This window comes from Etheostoma cragini, chromosome 5, assembly GCF_013103735.1.
Source record: "Etheostoma cragini isolate CJK2018 chromosome 5, CSU_Ecrag_1.0, whole genome shotgun sequence".
Lineage (NCBI taxonomy): Eukaryota > Metazoa > Chordata > Actinopteri > Perciformes > Percidae > Etheostoma > Etheostoma cragini.
Genome location: NC_048411.1, coordinates 21,793,526 through 21,810,053, shown reverse-complemented (window position 1 = coordinate 21,810,053; position 16,528 = coordinate 21,793,526). Strand labels below are relative to the sequence as shown.

At 40.5% G+C, this 16,528-nt stretch overlaps 1 protein-coding gene and 1 long non-coding RNA gene across 3 annotated transcripts in view; one reads left to right on the top strand and one right to left on the bottom strand.

Moving 5' to 3' along the window:
- gak (cyclin G associated kinase) overlaps positions 1-15,624 on the top strand; it is a 29,188-nt gene extending 13,564 nt beyond the window's left edge. The window contains exons 6-30 of one of the 2 annotated variants that reach the window (XM_034870977.1): positions 96-221; positions 1,037-1,126; positions 1,464-1,599; positions 2,249-2,361; positions 4,623-4,701; positions 6,080-6,197; positions 7,181-7,189; positions 8,595-8,644; positions 8,843-8,991; positions 9,252-9,374; positions 10,036-10,169; positions 10,299-10,493; positions 10,588-10,705; positions 10,794-10,873; positions 11,009-11,202; positions 11,465-11,626; positions 11,705-11,871; positions 12,093-12,339; positions 12,429-12,602; positions 12,910-13,047; positions 13,177-13,263; positions 13,423-13,698; positions 14,049-14,197; positions 14,518-14,694; positions 14,796-15,624. In XM_034870977.1, the coding sequence (XP_034726868.1) occupies positions 96-221; positions 1,037-1,126; positions 1,464-1,599; positions 2,249-2,361; positions 4,623-4,701; positions 6,080-6,197; positions 7,181-7,189; positions 8,595-8,644; positions 8,843-8,991; positions 9,252-9,374; positions 10,036-10,169; positions 10,299-10,493; positions 10,588-10,705; positions 10,794-10,873; positions 11,009-11,202; positions 11,465-11,626; positions 11,705-11,871; positions 12,093-12,339; positions 12,429-12,602; positions 12,910-13,047; positions 13,177-13,263; positions 13,423-13,698; positions 14,049-14,197; positions 14,518-14,694; positions 14,796-14,897 (3,393 nt within the window). In that variant the 3' untranslated portion in view covers positions 14,898-15,624. The remainder of the gene's footprint in view (positions 1-95; positions 222-1,036; positions 1,127-1,463; positions 1,600-2,248; positions 2,362-4,622; positions 4,702-6,079; positions 6,198-7,180; positions 7,190-8,594; positions 8,645-8,842; positions 8,992-9,251; positions 9,375-10,035; positions 10,170-10,298; positions 10,494-10,587; positions 10,706-10,793; positions 10,874-11,008; positions 11,203-11,464; positions 11,627-11,704; positions 11,872-12,092; positions 12,340-12,428; positions 12,603-12,909; positions 13,048-13,176; positions 13,264-13,422; positions 13,699-14,048; positions 14,198-14,517; positions 14,695-14,795) is intronic. The other variant, XM_034870978.1, reaches the window with a different exon arrangement.
- The window catches only part of LOC117944325, an 8,260-nt gene continuing 721 nt past the window's right edge, over positions 8,990-16,528 (bottom strand). Inside the window, exons 2-3 of the long non-coding RNA XR_004656549.1 lie at positions 10,725-10,727; positions 8,990-9,015 (exon numbers count right to left, since the gene is read on the bottom strand). This is a non-coding gene — a long non-coding RNA (uncharacterized LOC117944325). The remainder of the gene's footprint in view (positions 9,016-10,724; positions 10,728-16,528) is intronic.

The window sequence follows — 16,528 nt, the reverse complement described above, 5'->3', positions numbered from 1 at the left end:
GAGCAGAGAGTTTGATAAACTTAATATCCAGACCATCAGGACCAGCACCAGTAGAGGATTTTAATTCTAAGATTGCCTTACTTGATATGTTGCAGATTGAGAACCTCTTGATTAGTAACCAGGGCACCATCAAGCTGTGTGACTTTGGCAGCGCCACCACAGTGTCCCATTACCCCGACTACAGCTGGTCAGCACAGAAGAGGTCCATGGTGGAGGATGAGGTACACACACACACACACACACACACACACACACACACACACACACACACAAGCACTCAGTTAATGGTTAACCTCAACATGGCCCTCCTTATGAAATACATTGAGGCTTAACGTCAACATCTTGTTTCAAATGATATTGAAAACTCCTATATAATACAGTTTTTATTAAATGTAAAATATTTTCGAATTTCTCTATTAGTCAATTCATCAATTGAAAGGCGGGAAAAACTCATTCAGAAATTACAATGGATCAGTGACAATACTGGCGTCATGGTGTTTGACAGAAACCAGAAACGTTTAATTGAATTAACAGCTAGAGATCCAGGAAGCATGGATGAATACAGTTAATTATAATAATACCATAACCACATGGACACACACACACACACACACACTCACAGAGATGACCTCAGTATGCAGAACACAGAGATCCTGTTTTGCTAAATGTAGTAAACTGCGGGTCTATCTGGCACCTGTGTTCAGGCTAGTAGCACAAAAAAAATGCTTGTGGGAAGAGCTTTTTATGATGGATAATCTGAAGTGGATGGCTGTTTAGTTTAGATTTGAATATCTAAATGTGTTTCAAAGCATGATAAGCTTTCAGTGTGGGAACGCAACAGTGTTTCCTTTTAACATAAAACAGTTTGTCCTCAGAGAAAAAGATGACTTAGAATCAGTTATAGCCAAGATTAATCAACATCTGACCACAGCTGGATGCTAGGCTCTGGATTTATATACTACAACACCCCACATGTGTCCATCAGCTGTGTTTGTGTGCTTTTAGTTTTTTTTCCTTTTTTTCTGTTTGTGTGTAGATCACAAGGAACACCACTCCAGCGTACCGAACGCCAGAGATGATCGATCTTTATTCCAACTTTCCCATCAATGATAAACAGGACATCTGGGTGAGAGCTTTAAAAAAAAAAAAAATAATAATAAATTCTGTCCACCACTATCACAGCTAATCCAAGATAATCAAAGATTAAAACAGCCGGTTTAGTGATTATGTTAGGAATACTGAATGTAAATAAACAAAACTAATGTCTAAATTATTGTGTTGGGTTATTAACAGACATTAGTTAGTCTTTTCTCCGTTAGTTGTTTGGACACAAACACAAGATTATCTACTGACAGTGTTTGTTTCAATGTCTTTTCTTGTTGTGATTTTTCTTTCTCTTTATCATTAAGAAAGGTGGTTTAAGAGTTTATTGTTGTTTTTATTATTTCCGCTCTCCCATGCAGGCCCTAGGATGCATCCTCTACCTGTTGTGTTTTAAGCAGCACCCTTTCGAGGATGGGGCCAAGCTACAAATTGTCAACGGAAAATACTCTATCCCTCAGAATGATGTCAAGTACACTGTGTATCACAACCTCATACGTATGTACCTTTATCTCATACCTGCTAGTTTCTGCCTGCCTGTCCATGTATTCATCCATCTCTCTAGTCCCCTCTATTTTTCTCTATACTATATTCTGAAACATGTTCTGAATTGGACCTCTTGACATCATTTATAACGTGTATATATATATATATATATATATATATATATATATATATATATATATATATATATTTCATATAAAGTATACATTAATATATAACGTTCATATAGTAGTTTATAGTGGAATGAGCTCCCTATTGACGGGCAAAAGCCTACGCATCTTCAGAAGAAGGCTAAAAACACATCTCTTCTGACTGCACCACAGATAAAAAATAAATAAAAGTGTATGTGTAATGGAGATGTAAATCTGTTCCTGCAAACACAATCTTAAAAAGAATATATAAAATAGTACATTTTTATAATCGTTATCATTCACGTCGAATGCTGTGCATGTGTTTAATGACAAATTGGTACAAATTAATCCTATACATCATTGATTTCCATATTTTTGCAAATGATTGGCTTTTGTCTTGTTCAAGGATTGCTTCTTCTCCATGTTCCTGTGATCCCTTTCATCAGTAGCTACCTCTTTAAATTGTTTCAATTTCCTTCTTTTTCCACTGCACCCATCCTCCTGCGGTCCAGGTTCCATGTTGAAGGTGAACCCAGAGGAGCGTCTGTCTATTACAGAATTGGTAAACCAGCTCCAGGAGATAGCAGCAGCACGCAACATCAACCCCAAGTCTCCCATTACAGAGGTAGGTTTGTGCATGTGTGTTCAGTGCTGTTGTAAAAGAAAAGACATGATACTACAATAAAACTTCTCCAAATCGGGTGTTTCTTTTTAAACCATCAAGTAGTTATGTTATCTTTAGCACACAACATTTACCATGCTCTGCTGTTCTGGTGCTGTTTGTATTTTTCAAGCCCTTATCTTCAAGGAAAGCTCATTGTTTCTTTCTTGAGGTTAACCCTTGTGTTGTCTTCCCGTCAACCGTGAAAAAAGGTTATCTCATTTTCTGAGATTTTTTTCCCTTTTTCAATGTAGTGGCTACTTTTTTTGATGTTTTTTCCAAAGTTTTTTGATACTTCTAATGTTGAAATTTTCAGCTTATTTCGAAGGCCCATTCTTTGGGATGAAAAAACTGAAAATGGGTTAAATTTGACCCAAGGACAACGAGAAGGTTAAAACAATCAGATAGTAATGAAATAGGGCAACGTATTGGCTGTGGCTGATAGATTAGTCTGTTCTTTTAGACAAGGGACAGGGGGAAATGCATCTGAAGGTGATATCCTTATCTCTAGCTGTAAATTATGGCTTCTGCTTAAGCTACCTGTTTTGAATAGGTGACAACTTTCACCAAACGCATTTTGGAGTAAACAAGTTGAGACAGTGGCACATCCTCAGTGTCTGCCAGCCTGTGAAGAGGCTATTGACAGTCCGACCACGCGGCTCCTTCCGCAGTGTGCGTTAACATGCACGCACGCTCAATTTGTCGCTGTGGTTACACATGCTCAGTCTCGAATGCAACCAACGTGCACCCACACACACAGTGCCAGGCTCAAAGGAGTCTGTATTCTCTTTCCCAGGCTCCTCTCTTCCCAGCTGGCTTGGTTGTAATGGGTCCAAAGAGACAGAGACATAGAGGAAATGGGTGAAACTGAAATTAAAAAACAAGCATGAAGTGATACCAACACTTCAGGAGTGTTTTGGGTGGCATAAAAAGGCTACCACACACAGTAGCTAATCCAGCATATTCAGATTTAAAATGTAAGCTATTGTTTTGGAATTAAACAGCATGTTGCCTTGTATGTTGGCTGTTCTAGACTAACTGGGCAATTACAGCCTCTTATGATTGTTAACTCATGGTACTCATGGTAATCCTGGTAATCCTGGTACTTATCACCAAATCTGCACCCCCAGTTGTGATTTAACACTATGAAAAGCTGATTTTGGGGGGAAAAAATCTCCAGGTTTACAGTAATTCTTCTTTTTCCCAACAACCTTCTGGTGTGCACTACACACGTTACTGATATAATATAGCTGAGCCAGTGTACGTGTCCTAAATTATATTTCTATCATCATTACAAGTATGAATACTAAGTATTTCCTTATTATTCTGTGGAAATCATGAACTTGTTACCACTCTAGGAAAATCCATATCCCCTGTGCTTTAGTACTGCAAACACTTAGATTCTTATTCTGTGCCATTGCTCAGAACAAATTGCACAGAGTTATTATGTATCCCAACCAATTGTTTTACCAAACAAAATCCTGATATGGCCGGAAAATGTGTGCAGAGCAAAGGCAGAGTTGGTGATCGCTGATCTCATTAGGGTTAAGAAGGGGTTTCCCTGCTGGACATAAGGAGATTATAATACTCATTCTTCTCCTCCCCCTTCTTTCTGTGGTGCTTTGTGGCACAGACATATGGAGAAGCAGACTGAGATGGAGCAGAGAGGAGGTTGAGCAGAAAACGTATGAAGGAAGGGAGCCGAGATGGAAGTGAAATACTGAAAGGGGAATCCGGTAGACATCCTGGAGGGGAAGCGAGGCGCAATATCTGTCTGGCTGCCTTAGTGCCGACACTGTTCTCATCTCAAAATTATAATTTTTTTTAATTTGCAATGTTATATGATAGTGCAACGTTTTGGGATTCTGGAGTTTTAACATTTAGAGACAAAGACAATACCTGTTGCTTCACACTAAGAATTTGATTGATGCTCTTTTTCCATTCCCCTATTTGTCTTCCTCTGACCACATTTTTAAGCAAGGTCTACTTTTCTTCTTTGCCGGGACATAATTTGTTTTTTGGGGTATTAGTTCCATTTTTCAAGATGACAACTTTTTTGCATTTCTAAGGAAGATCTGTTGTGAACATCAAAATCTTATGTCTTGGCTGCAAGTTTCTTTTAAGTTTTTTGTCAACTAAGTCTTTTTTTTGTTGACTTAACTGTTACAATGTTGAGTGCGTACTACTGTTGGCGCCCTGTGTATGACGGCTATGAATGTCTGCAGCTGCTGGAGCAGAACGGAGGTTTTGGCAACAATGGAGCCCAGCCGCCCATGCAGATCCAAAACGTCCACAACAATGCAGGTACTGGTTTGTTTGAATGACAATTGAACATTATGCTCAACGTGTCCTTGGAACAGTGTTAGTTAGTTAATTTGCAGGTTAGGGATAGTTTTGTATAGCTTTCTTTGTTTCAAGTGTTCACACTTTAAGTGTAGAGCTCTCTGAAAACAAAGCCATAATGTCATGTCCGTCCAGCCATCAGTGTCCTGTTTCCAAAAGGGATATTTAACAACTCATTGATTTGCTGACAGACAAACTATTACCCAAGAAGGGACCCCTAGCATATCCACCAATTTGTTATGCTGCACTCTAACAAACTAGCAAAATAAGTAGATTGTATTACAGCCTTAAATATGTCTTTTTTACATTGTGTTTCTGAGGGATGGCTGAGCAACACACTTAATTTCATTAAACTGTTCGGTTGTTTTTAAACCCCTAATTTCTAATCAGCCAGGAACATGTTTTCTCGCACACAGAGCAATATCCCGCACATAGATGAACTGAGAGTTACACATGGTAATAAGTAATCTGGTTAGTTCAGCTATGACCACCCTAACTAAAACGTCTACTCCTCCTTTGAGTAGGGGTGTGGTGTCAAGTGTCAGGTCAGATCCAAATCCTTACATGTGTTATGAGATTATGTTGAGGCTTGCATGGTGATTTATAGAATTGTGATACATGTGGTTGAGATGCACCAACATTTTGAGATGTCTTACTTTCATTCTCATTTCTCAGGTGTAGAACAAGATTTTTTTAATAGCCTGTTCTATACAAGCAAACAACTATACACATGCAGATTGTTTACTGTCTGCTCAGCCGGTCAACTATCTGTCGAAAGAATGAATAGGTTTGCTGTTTCTCTGAAGGCATTGGCTCCATTCCTCTTGTCCGTCCATACTGTCTGACCAAGCAATACATGATGGCACTTGTTGTATCTTAACATCTAACAGCTTCACCACAGCTGAAATCAACTGATTATATCCAATGCATTTACCTCAAAGTAAAACAAATAGTCCATTTCGACCCTATTTGCTGAACAACTTCTTAATGCCGTTTAGTGTTTGTGTGTGTAATACTATTCGCATGAGTGTCATGCATATTGCAGCTCAGAGGGAATGTGCCGTTTTACCCGCATCTACATTTAGAATATGTATATTTTTAAATAGCCTTTCTTTTTAGTCATTTTTTAAGTAATTTTTTGTGGCTTTGCAAACCGATATTTTCTAACTCACTGTGGTCCATTTATTAGATGCTAATTTGAAAAAGCAATTATTACACATTTTGCACAGTTTTATGCAAGGATTGCATGAATGTCTCTGCTGTCATTGTGGGTTATACTGTCTCCTTGTCTTGGTCGATCATATTTAGCATTCTCTCTGTTTTTGCACAATACCTATAGGCATATACGATCCTGATCAGTCAGGTAGTGGCCTCTTGGATATCTTAAGGGGAGGAACGGAGCGCTTCCTCACCAACATAAAGGACACTTCCTCTAAGGTCATCCAATCAGTAGCCAGGTAAGGTGCTCAAACATGGTTACTTTTTACAATATCGTTATTGTTGTATTTATTTATATTTGATTACTTTTTAGTTTATCTTTATTGCCATTACAGATCAGTTTGCATGCATTGTGCTTTATTTATTTAACCTGACAGTTGTTTTCTTCACTTGGCATAACATGGACATGTACTGCTGAACTAATCTCATGATTCACATTATGTTTGTTTTCCTGGAGAGGACTAAACATTCAGTTAAACTTTTTCCTTTTTTACACCGGCTACTGTCACTTCATACATACAAACGGGTTACTTATTGAACTCAGATAATTTCACCATTGTTTATGTTTTGATAAACATTTATTGTGATATGATGATAGGGTAAAAAGTCATGTGACTATTTAAATTTAAATCTAGTCTACTGGTATACAATTATGGTCTGGAATTTCTTTTATTGGCATCCACCAAATGTCATAACGTTAAAACATTTTAAAAATCAATTATCAGTCATTGTTCGTGGTAGTTGCATCAACCTGAAGTAAATGTAGATGATTGTACACCTACACATTGACCATGTAAGCCTTCATACTTATACCTACCCTTCCCCCAATTTACCTTTTTAAAAGGAACACTGTACTGCCTGGCTCTCTAATAGACTTTGCAATTGTGAACCTCCCAGAAAAAAAAGAAAAAACTAATTTTATCTAAATTTTTAGTTATTTTACCAACCACTTGTATGAGAATAAGTCAGTGGATAATGGGAGTAATCTAGTCTTCCGCACTTGGTTTCAGCAGTCAGAGACGATTTTAAAGACTGGCTGTTGTGACTAAAGGCAAAATGTTCCTTTAATAGCCACTCTTTCCATATTTTGTTAAAGTTTGAGGTTTACATTTGGTTATTCTATCATCGATTTGTTTCATTTGTTTGTTTGTTTTGTTTATTTTTTGTTGTTTCTTTCCTCTGTCCCAATCCCTCATGGTCCTACTATGTGTCCATCACCTAGCAACCCAAGGTAAATATGGGTCAGTGGAGTCCGTCAACTCATGCGTTGCTCTGTGTGCTCCTGTAGTTTGTGTTTGATTTTGAGAAAGAAGACCCTACTAAGCCTATTGCTGTGCCGTGTCCGCCATCATAGCTTGCTGATCCTAACATCACACATTCATTAATTCAAACGACTGAATGCAGAGTGGGATGTGAATGCACAGATGAGCATCATTTAAAGAGTGAATGGAAGGACCAGATGTCTAACGAGTACAAAACAAGTGAAACATATTGTCTGTGAATGGAACGGTGATTTTCTCAGGTGTTCAAATACTTATTTGCATATGTATCATACAAATAATTAGTTAAAAAATCATACATTGTGATTTCTGGATTTTTTTTTTGATTATGTCTCTCACAGTGGACATGCAGCTACGATGACAGTTTCAGACCTCATCATGTATCTATTACTTTAAGCAAACTTTTAACTGTAACTGTTTATCCATTTCTTTCAGTTATCTATTTCAACCATTCATTCATCACTTTGAATGTCTCTGGTCTCTGGCTTCCTTGACATGCACTTGCAACTTGTCCTTCATGTGTTAAAGTTGAATCAATGTGGATCATTTTTTATTTTTTTTGTTATTAGAGCGTCATTTTTATTTATTTATGTTTTCAAATCAGTTGAGCAAAAAAGCTTCCATGCACCCAAACGCAACTTCAGATGTACAGTACTTCTGGTTTGGAATCACTCTTTATAAATTACTACTTGATTGAATGAGTGAATGGTTGTTAAATAGTTTTAATATGACTCCACCACTTACTAAATCACCCTTTCAGTAATATCTGTGTCTTAACCAGTCTCACATGTTTGTCCTGACACCATACAGAAAAAAAAAGAATTGTCATCAGCATAAATAGATTAATTTCTCTGCTTGGCCTACAGTTTGTTTGTGCATACTCAATTTTAATATTCAGTGGGAATCATATTACATTGTTTTGCATACCTAACACCAACAAGCTATTGGCACTTTGGCAGTAGTGATCCTCCTGAGCGTATTCCTATACAACAACGAGCATCTACCAGATGCGTGGGCTACATTTAAGACAAAGGAAAGATAAACTGTGTTATTCTAATTTGCATGATTGTGGGATAGCCTTCATTAAACTGCCACAATTGGTAACATTTCCATCCTGCAACATGGTGGTTTAGAATGCAGAATCCTATTTGTGTGTGTATTATAATACAAAGCTATCTGGTTTTTAACCAGTCTGCATTACCGAGCTGTTTGTTTTTAGCTAAATTTGTGCAGTCTCCCAGACATTAGTCAAACTTTTTTTTTTTTTTTTTTGTTGCTTGTAATAATTTGTGTTTTCCTACCTACTGTGTTGTATATCTACGTCTTTCATAAGTGCACTTGTAATTTCTCTTACAGCTATGCCAAAGGGGACCTAGATATTTCATACATCACCTCCAGAATAGCAGGTAGGCTACATACTAATGCAGTGTTTCAACTTGCTGTTACTGCATCATTTTGTCAATTCTGGCTCCATGTTACATTATATAAACCAGAGATAATTCTATTTAAACATGTCTTAAGTGAAAGTGATTTGACATATCTTAGCTACTATATAATAAACCTTTCGAAGTAATAGTTATATTTGTCTGCATTTGTGTGTGCAGTCATGTCCTTCCCAGCAGAGGGGGTGGAGTCAGCAATAAAGAACAACATTGAGGACGTCCGTCTGTTTCTAGATTCACGTCATGCTGGCCACTATGCTGTCTACAACCTCTCCAAACGATCATACAGGCCCTCTCGATTCCACAACAGGGTGTGTCTGTGTGTCTGTGTGTCTCTACCTTTTTGGTGGGTGGATGCTTGTGAAGGTGTGACATTACTAAATGTCCCTGTCTCAATATTGGTGCGTCATTGCCGTGAGTGGATAGTTTGTTTACACATAGCGTTACGTACATTACATACGTGTAATATTGCCACAGTATATGCTTTTGTGAGAGTAGGGTTATCCTTCACTTGTGTGCAGCTTTATAAGATTCCTGTTGTATTCAGGTGTGTGTCTGTTTGTATGTGTAGGTTTCAGAGTGTAACTGGCAAGTGCGCCGAGCCCCCAACCTCCGCAGTCTCTACAGTGTGTGTAAGAACATGCATCTATGGCTCAAACAAGACCAGAGGAACATCTGTATAGTACACTGTCTGGTAAGTAACCTCTTGCCACTTACTAGATGACTCATGACTAATGGTACGTGTCCATTGTAAGCATAATTTCCCTGCGTCCCAGTCGTTGTCTATGTGAGCAGCCATGCATTGCATTCTGGAAGTGTTGCTGGGACTTTGGGAATTTGCACAAAGTTGAATCCAGGCTACTTTATGCAAAAGAGGAGCATCCAGCTTGACTCGCCGCCTTACAGAAACTCACAAAAATCTTTTGAGCTAACCTTTGAGGATCTGTAGCCTATTTCTCGCATAAAATGTTATCAGAAACATTTTGGTAAACTAAGTCAGTAAAAATACGAGAACGCTTTCCAAATGAGCATTTGGTCTGTTTTGAAATCAGGGAGCAGACACCCCCGTGTGAGGTGTTCACTCAATCAGGTGCTGCCATTGGTCTTGTAGAAGGATCTAGCCTGTTTTCTTTGCTTGTCACTTGTCATTGAAGAGAAACTGATAACTGCTAGTGGCGAGCCCACTAAATCATCTATATGGGCGCGTACCATTAGTCCTTCATGCATGATCAGACAGGGAGAGGGAGTAGAAGGAAATCAAGGCCAGGACATAAGTAGATGATAAGGAGAAAAATAAGGAGGATGACAACACCAGCAGAACCTTTAATTGTTAACCTTACCTTTTGTCTCTGTAGGATGGCAGGGCAGTATCCGCGGTGGCAGTTTGCTCCTTCCTATGTTTCTGTCGCCTTTTCACCACAGCTGAGGCGGCTGTCTACATGTTTTCAATGAAACGCTGCCCGCCTGGTATCGCACCTTCACACAAGAGGTATGAAAACACACTTTGGTGTTTTGTCATAGTCACTAGAATTCAAGCTTTTACCTCCTCTTACACCAACATATTTCTTTAACAAAAGCTTAGAATACAAGATCCTCATTTAGTTTTGGATTGTTGCAGGTATATAGAGTATATGTGTGACATGATGGCAGAAGAGCCCATCGTTCCCCACTGCAAGCCCATAATAATTCGCTCTATCGTCATGACACCCATGCCGCTGTTTAACAAGCAGCGTAATGGTTGCAGACCATTTTGCGAAGTTTATGTTGGAGACGAGAGAGTCCTCAGCACATCACAGGAGTATGACAAGATGAGGTAAGTTTATACACACAAGAATGCATTTCAGCTTTATCTACATAATAAGAGTAACATTTATTCATTCTGTCTCTTACTCTTTTGCTCTTTCCAGGGATTTTAAGATGGAGGATGGGAGAGCGGAGATTCCCCTCAATGTGACAGTCCAAGGAGATGTACTGGTGGTGATCTACCATGCAAGATCTACACTGGGAGGGCGTCTACAGGCCAAGGTACAGTACACACACCGACAAGCTTAAGTGCAACATGGATCAGTTGTTAGCACATTCTGTACAGAAACCAGATCATGTTGTGTTTCAGATGGCCTCCATGAAGATGTTTCAGATCCAGTTCCACACAGGCTTTGTCCCCAGAAATGCGACCACTGTCAAGTTTGCTAAGTATGTTCACAATTTTACGATATGCAATACTTTGGACTAAACAAGATCACCAATAGATTTATTATTTTCTAATCAACTCTTGAAATGCGGTTTCTCTATAACTTCCTGTTTCCCATCTATCTGTTCTTCTCTCAGGTATGACTTGGATGCCTGTGACATCCAGGAGAAGTACCCAGACTTGTTCCAGGTCAACTTGGATGTCGAGGTGGAATCCAGAGACAGACCCAGCGCCAAGACCCCTCCTTGGGAGGGGTTCCAAACCAAGGGCCTTAATCCCAAAATCCTTTTTTCCTCTCGAGATGAACAACAGGAAATCCTCAGCAAATTTGGTAGGTGGCATTGCTTTAAGAAAGCCATTCTCAGAGCCTAAGAGTTTGGTTTGGTTTGCTGCGTGTCTCCATACATATGTTTCTCAGTTCACTGGTATATCACTCGTCTTTCTTTTTTCTGCCCTCAAGCCCATTGGAAGCATGCTTTTTTACACTTCTTTTCCAATTCAGTTCTACATGGGAACTAAATAATAGTATATATAAAGTGTATATATATATATATATAATAATAAAACTAAATAATATACCTTAATCCCTACAGGTAAGCCTGAGCTGCCTCGTCAGCCAGGTTCCTCAGCATTTTATGACTCAGAGTCGCCCCAGCCGGCTCTGACCCCAGAAGCCTCTAATGCAGCCGAACTGGAATCTCCTGTGAGCACCGATAGCAACGCCAACAACTTCTTCCAGACACTGGATTGGGAAGGTAATGTTCTTGTCATTATAGTTTGGCTTTTGAAATTTGGCAAAATCTCTTCCACTGACCAGCTTCTTATATGTGTAGATGTGAGTGGCACTCAGGATGCCTCAGACTGTCAAGGAGGGGGATCCATGAATGACCAAGAGGACCTGAGTGATCAATCAGATGAAGAGTCATACTCATATTCTGCCCCGGGTGGGGAGCCGCTGTCACGTGACCCCAGCGAACCACTGTTTGATGCAGACTTCCAGGTAAGGAAAGTCTTGGGTGGCTGGTATATCATTATCTCTCTCTCTCTCTCTCTCTCTCTCTCTCTCTCTCTTTGTCTCTGTGTGTGTGTCTGTTTGTGTGTATATATAAATAAACAGTATGACTTACTTTATCTTGTACCTTGAAAGAGTTATGAAGCAGAGACAAAGAGCTATATTTTCTTCCTCCACAACTTCACTAATTTCTTTGCGTCTCCCCTCAGACCCCCCTCCCTGCAGCCCAGGAATCTCCTGTCGATGACACAGCAGACCTCTTAGGGTTGAACGCTGACCCTTCCATGTCCTCGTCCTCTGCTCCACGTCAAGGAGTCCAGAGCGGAATGAAAGCTGCATCCAGCAACAGCGACCTCCTCAACGACCTGTTTGCACCCCCTGCTGGTCAGACAGGAGGAGTGCAGGAAGACTTGTTCTTCAATGGGCCTGCTGGGGGGGGCACAACAGACTCAAAATGTAAGGGCTGTGTCTCAATACGTGCTAACTGCATTGTTGTAAAAAACTTTCCAGTTGTCCTTTATGTATGGTTTCCTCTCTTACTTCAGCCATGGACGACCTGTTCGATCCGTTTGGGATGGTGTCTGGCTCTGGTGTTGGCCCCACTGTGGGTTCTTCTCTGCAGGCCTCTGGGCCAGACCTTTTTGGAGTCTTGTTGGGCTCTGAAAGTTCAACTCACAATAACCCCACTCCTGCTTCAAACACAAGCCTCTTCAACCTTAGTAAGTACATTATCTACTGTGACCTCACCCAGCGTTATGTCTCAAATATTCGTCTGCTGCCTCATTAGATCAGTCAGTATATTCTACTACTTTGAGAAGATATTATGTTTGATCATGCACATTTTACTTTGACTGCGCATCAACAAATTTTCCTACAGTATCTTAAAATCTTCTCTGGTGGACAAACCATATTCGTGTTTTCTACAAACACTTATGTGGGTGTCACATGTCTTCCCTTTTGGCATTTGCTGCAAGCAGTGATGTATGACAACATGCAAAATTAACTGAATCGGTAATATCTTAACAGATAAACCAGTGAATGATGCCCCTAAAATGACATCATCAGCCAGCCAACCAGACCTGCTGGGTGGGTGGGACAGCTGGGCAGCTAGCACCACCACTAGCATGAGCGGCACCACCAGCAAACCCAAATATACCAACACAGGTGGGTGACGGAATAATCCGGTTTGTGGCTGACTAAAAATGAACAGAGCACCATGAATTTGTGTAGACTATCTTGAAAGTTATAAAACCAAAGAAAAATCAAACTCACATATGAATGCTGTGTCTGTAGCTTCTGGTGGGGCATCTATGTCAAAGGCCAAGTCTCAGAGTTTTGATCCTTTTGCTGACCTAGGAAACCTGGGCTCCAATTTACCAGGTAAGAGGCTTGGTCAGATATCCTATTCTCTAACAGTGATACTGCACTGACTGTGATCAGTGGTCCAAAAAGGGAACATGTTCACTTGTGAATGTATAAACTTAATGAATTAATAATTAATTTCAAGTAACTAACTTTTCTCCCTTACCTTTCTTGCAGTTTCCTCCAGCAGTAATCATTCCGGGCCTGCTTTGAGTGCAAAGGCTCCTTCCTCCTCCACTTCCTCTTCTGCTAAGGCTCAAGCCCAGCCCTGGCAGTCTGGAAGACCCACCTCAGCCCAGAATAAACCTTGGATGTCTGGATCAGGACCTGGTTCCAAAGCAACCTCAGCCTCTCAGCCTGCAGGCACACAGTCCACCAAACCCAACTACAACCTCAACTTTGCAAGTGTCATTGGTGGGAGAGAGGACAGAGGAGTTCGTGGACCTGGATTCGGTAAGCAACACTAAAGAAGAGGTGAAAGGATTTGGATTTAGGAGTTAGGGATCATTTTTATGTTCCATGTTATCTTCCATAGTTCACCCAAATAGTTTTTTTTCTCAGCTTATAGAAACAAATAGATGTAATTAGTAATAAGCTACTTAAAATGGTGTTGAAAATGAAAAAGTTACCAGAAATGTGTAATATATGCACAGAATTTTGTTAGTTCTCTGTTCTCTATTGGCGTAAATTCTTCTTGGGAATTGAGCCAATGTTTTCCATTAAGAATTAAGAATTTGTATGACCAAATCTGATTGCAATTTCCATGTCGGACCTTCGTTTCTCTGTACTGTGTTGTAACGCAGGCCCCAAGCCAAAGGTAAAAGAGGATGATTTTGAGGACCTGCTGTCAACTCAGGGTTTTGCCTCTAGGCCTGATAGAAAGGGACCAAGGACCATTGCTGAAATGAGGAGACAGGAGCTCACAAAAGAAATTGATCCACTTAAATTACAGGTAACTAAATACATATGCAAAGGACATTTAATACAATGAAAAACATCTGTTTTTGAACAAATTCTTCAATTCATGAAATCCCAATATGATGCATTTGTTTGTAACCGGAGGGTCCCCGTTTCCAAATTTGGATTAGCGGGATAAATCAGGTTGAAAGAAGTGAAAGAGCAGTGCTTGCCTGTCTGGCAATACCCCCACTGACCGCTGCTGGGCCCCTTTGGCATGGGATGCATAGAGCTTTTCCTCTCAAATAGCCTCCATGTGCTGATCAGTGTGCCTTTTTCATGCTAACGATGTATTTTTTCATTGCCATGCTGCAGATCTTGGACTGGATTGAGGGAAAGGAGCGAAACATCCGAGCGCTGCTGTCAACTCTAAACACTGTGCTGTGGGAGGGTGAAACCCGCTGGAGGCCTGTGGGCATGGCTGACTTGGTGACGCCTGACCAGGTGAAGAAGTACTACAGGAAGGCTGTCCTGATTGTCCATCCAGATAAGGTACAGTATAACATGCCTGTATCTAACAACACAATGACAAGGCTTTCCAGCATTATTTAAATATTTCAAATCTCATCTTACTCATGTATGCCCCCCCGCAGACAACTGGCCAGCCATATGAACATTATGCTAAGATGATCTTCATTGAATTAAACGACGCCTGGTCAGAGTTTGAGAACCAGGGATCCAAAGCACTCTTCTAAAGCCCTGGATCCCAGCTAGACCAGACCAGACCAGACCAGACAGGACTAGCTGGATTTGGCCTAACAAGGTTTAGACTGGGCCAGATTGGACAGGACTGAGCTCACATTGGGCCTTAGCGGGCGCAGAGCCTCTGAGAGGTGTCTCTCTACCATTCCCTTCACTCCCTTCTACCTTCTTTACTTTCTTCTGTTTCTACAGTCAAGGAAAAATACCTTTTTTTTCCTCGTGTCGGCCCTGTATGGAAAATGTCGTCACTGGTTCAACAGCCAGTAAAAGAAACATTGTGATAGTTCTTAAACTCACTGCCTACCTGCACGCCCGCCTGAGTGGTGCTGCAAACATCTGGAGGGAAGAATGGGTGACAATCACATGAAGAAGACGAAATAGAAAAGAAAATCCGAAGATCCAAAGACTTTTAAAACGACCAATCTGATTATCATGAAGGTGGTATTCAGATAAAAGATTGAATTACCCCACACTAATAAAATGCTCGTACATGTTAGCTGGTAAGGCTGGCTGGTAAGTTTGTCATTTGTGCCTGGCACCTTTGAAAACAACCCGTCCTTTCGCTGATTGGTCCGCACACAAAAAAAACATGGCTGCACATTTTTCAGCATGCCAGCTGACGTGAAAGTGTTGTCTTTAAGCTTTGTTGCCTCAGAAAAAAAGTGAATGTTGCTGATGAATCTTGGAACAAAACCAGCCACAGCCACCAATGGACAAAATAAAAAAAGTGTTATCCTGTCACCAATGCAGATGCAGGATTAAAGTCTCCCCCTTGATTTTTGAAACAAGATAGATCTGTTGATAGTACCCATTGATACTTTTGAAGTGTTCCTGCTGCATCTTTTGGGGTCAACAGTTGGTTGGGTTTGCTGTTAAGCCGTTTTCTCTCCAGAAAGACAAGACTTTTGCCTGCTGAACACTACTAGTGCTGCTTTTACCATTACAGTTACTGCTACACACACACACACACACACACACACACACTCCTCAGATAGATGTTAAAACCTACATCCTAAACTTCTGACAGAGGAGCTGAACTTGTTTTGGAGCCCCATATAAACCTAAGCGGGCAGTCGTGTTGTTTTTGAAGTGCTCTTTTAACCCCACCCACTCAGGCTATACTGTGTAGGTAACTGCATGCTCTCCCACACCAAACTTTCAAACAGGAGGTTTGTGTGTTTGATTAAAACCAGGGTAGTCCTAACAGGCGGAGGCTCTTTCATTGAAGTGCTATTTTTCTTGTAGCAGAAACGGAGAAGAGTCTACCTGCCTGATAACGCTGAGTGACAGACGACTTGCCTTCCCAGCACTTACACGGCTCAATGCATTTGAGCATCTCCATCATCACTGTCATTCTTAACCCCTCTCTTTGTCTCTGTAAGCCCCACCCACCTCCAGCGCCTAGGTCATTGGACATTTTTTTTGTCCGTGAATAGGAGGAGATCAAAAAGTGAAGGAGTGAAAAGAGAATCTTGAGATTTAATCTGGTTGCTCTTGGTTTTTACGCTTTCTTGTATTTCTTGGGGGTTCATTCTGAGCTGTTGTCAGTTAATCATCACTTCAGTGTAAATATTAACATGGTATCATCCATCAAGTGACTTGGTTACGATTACAGCCCGGAAAA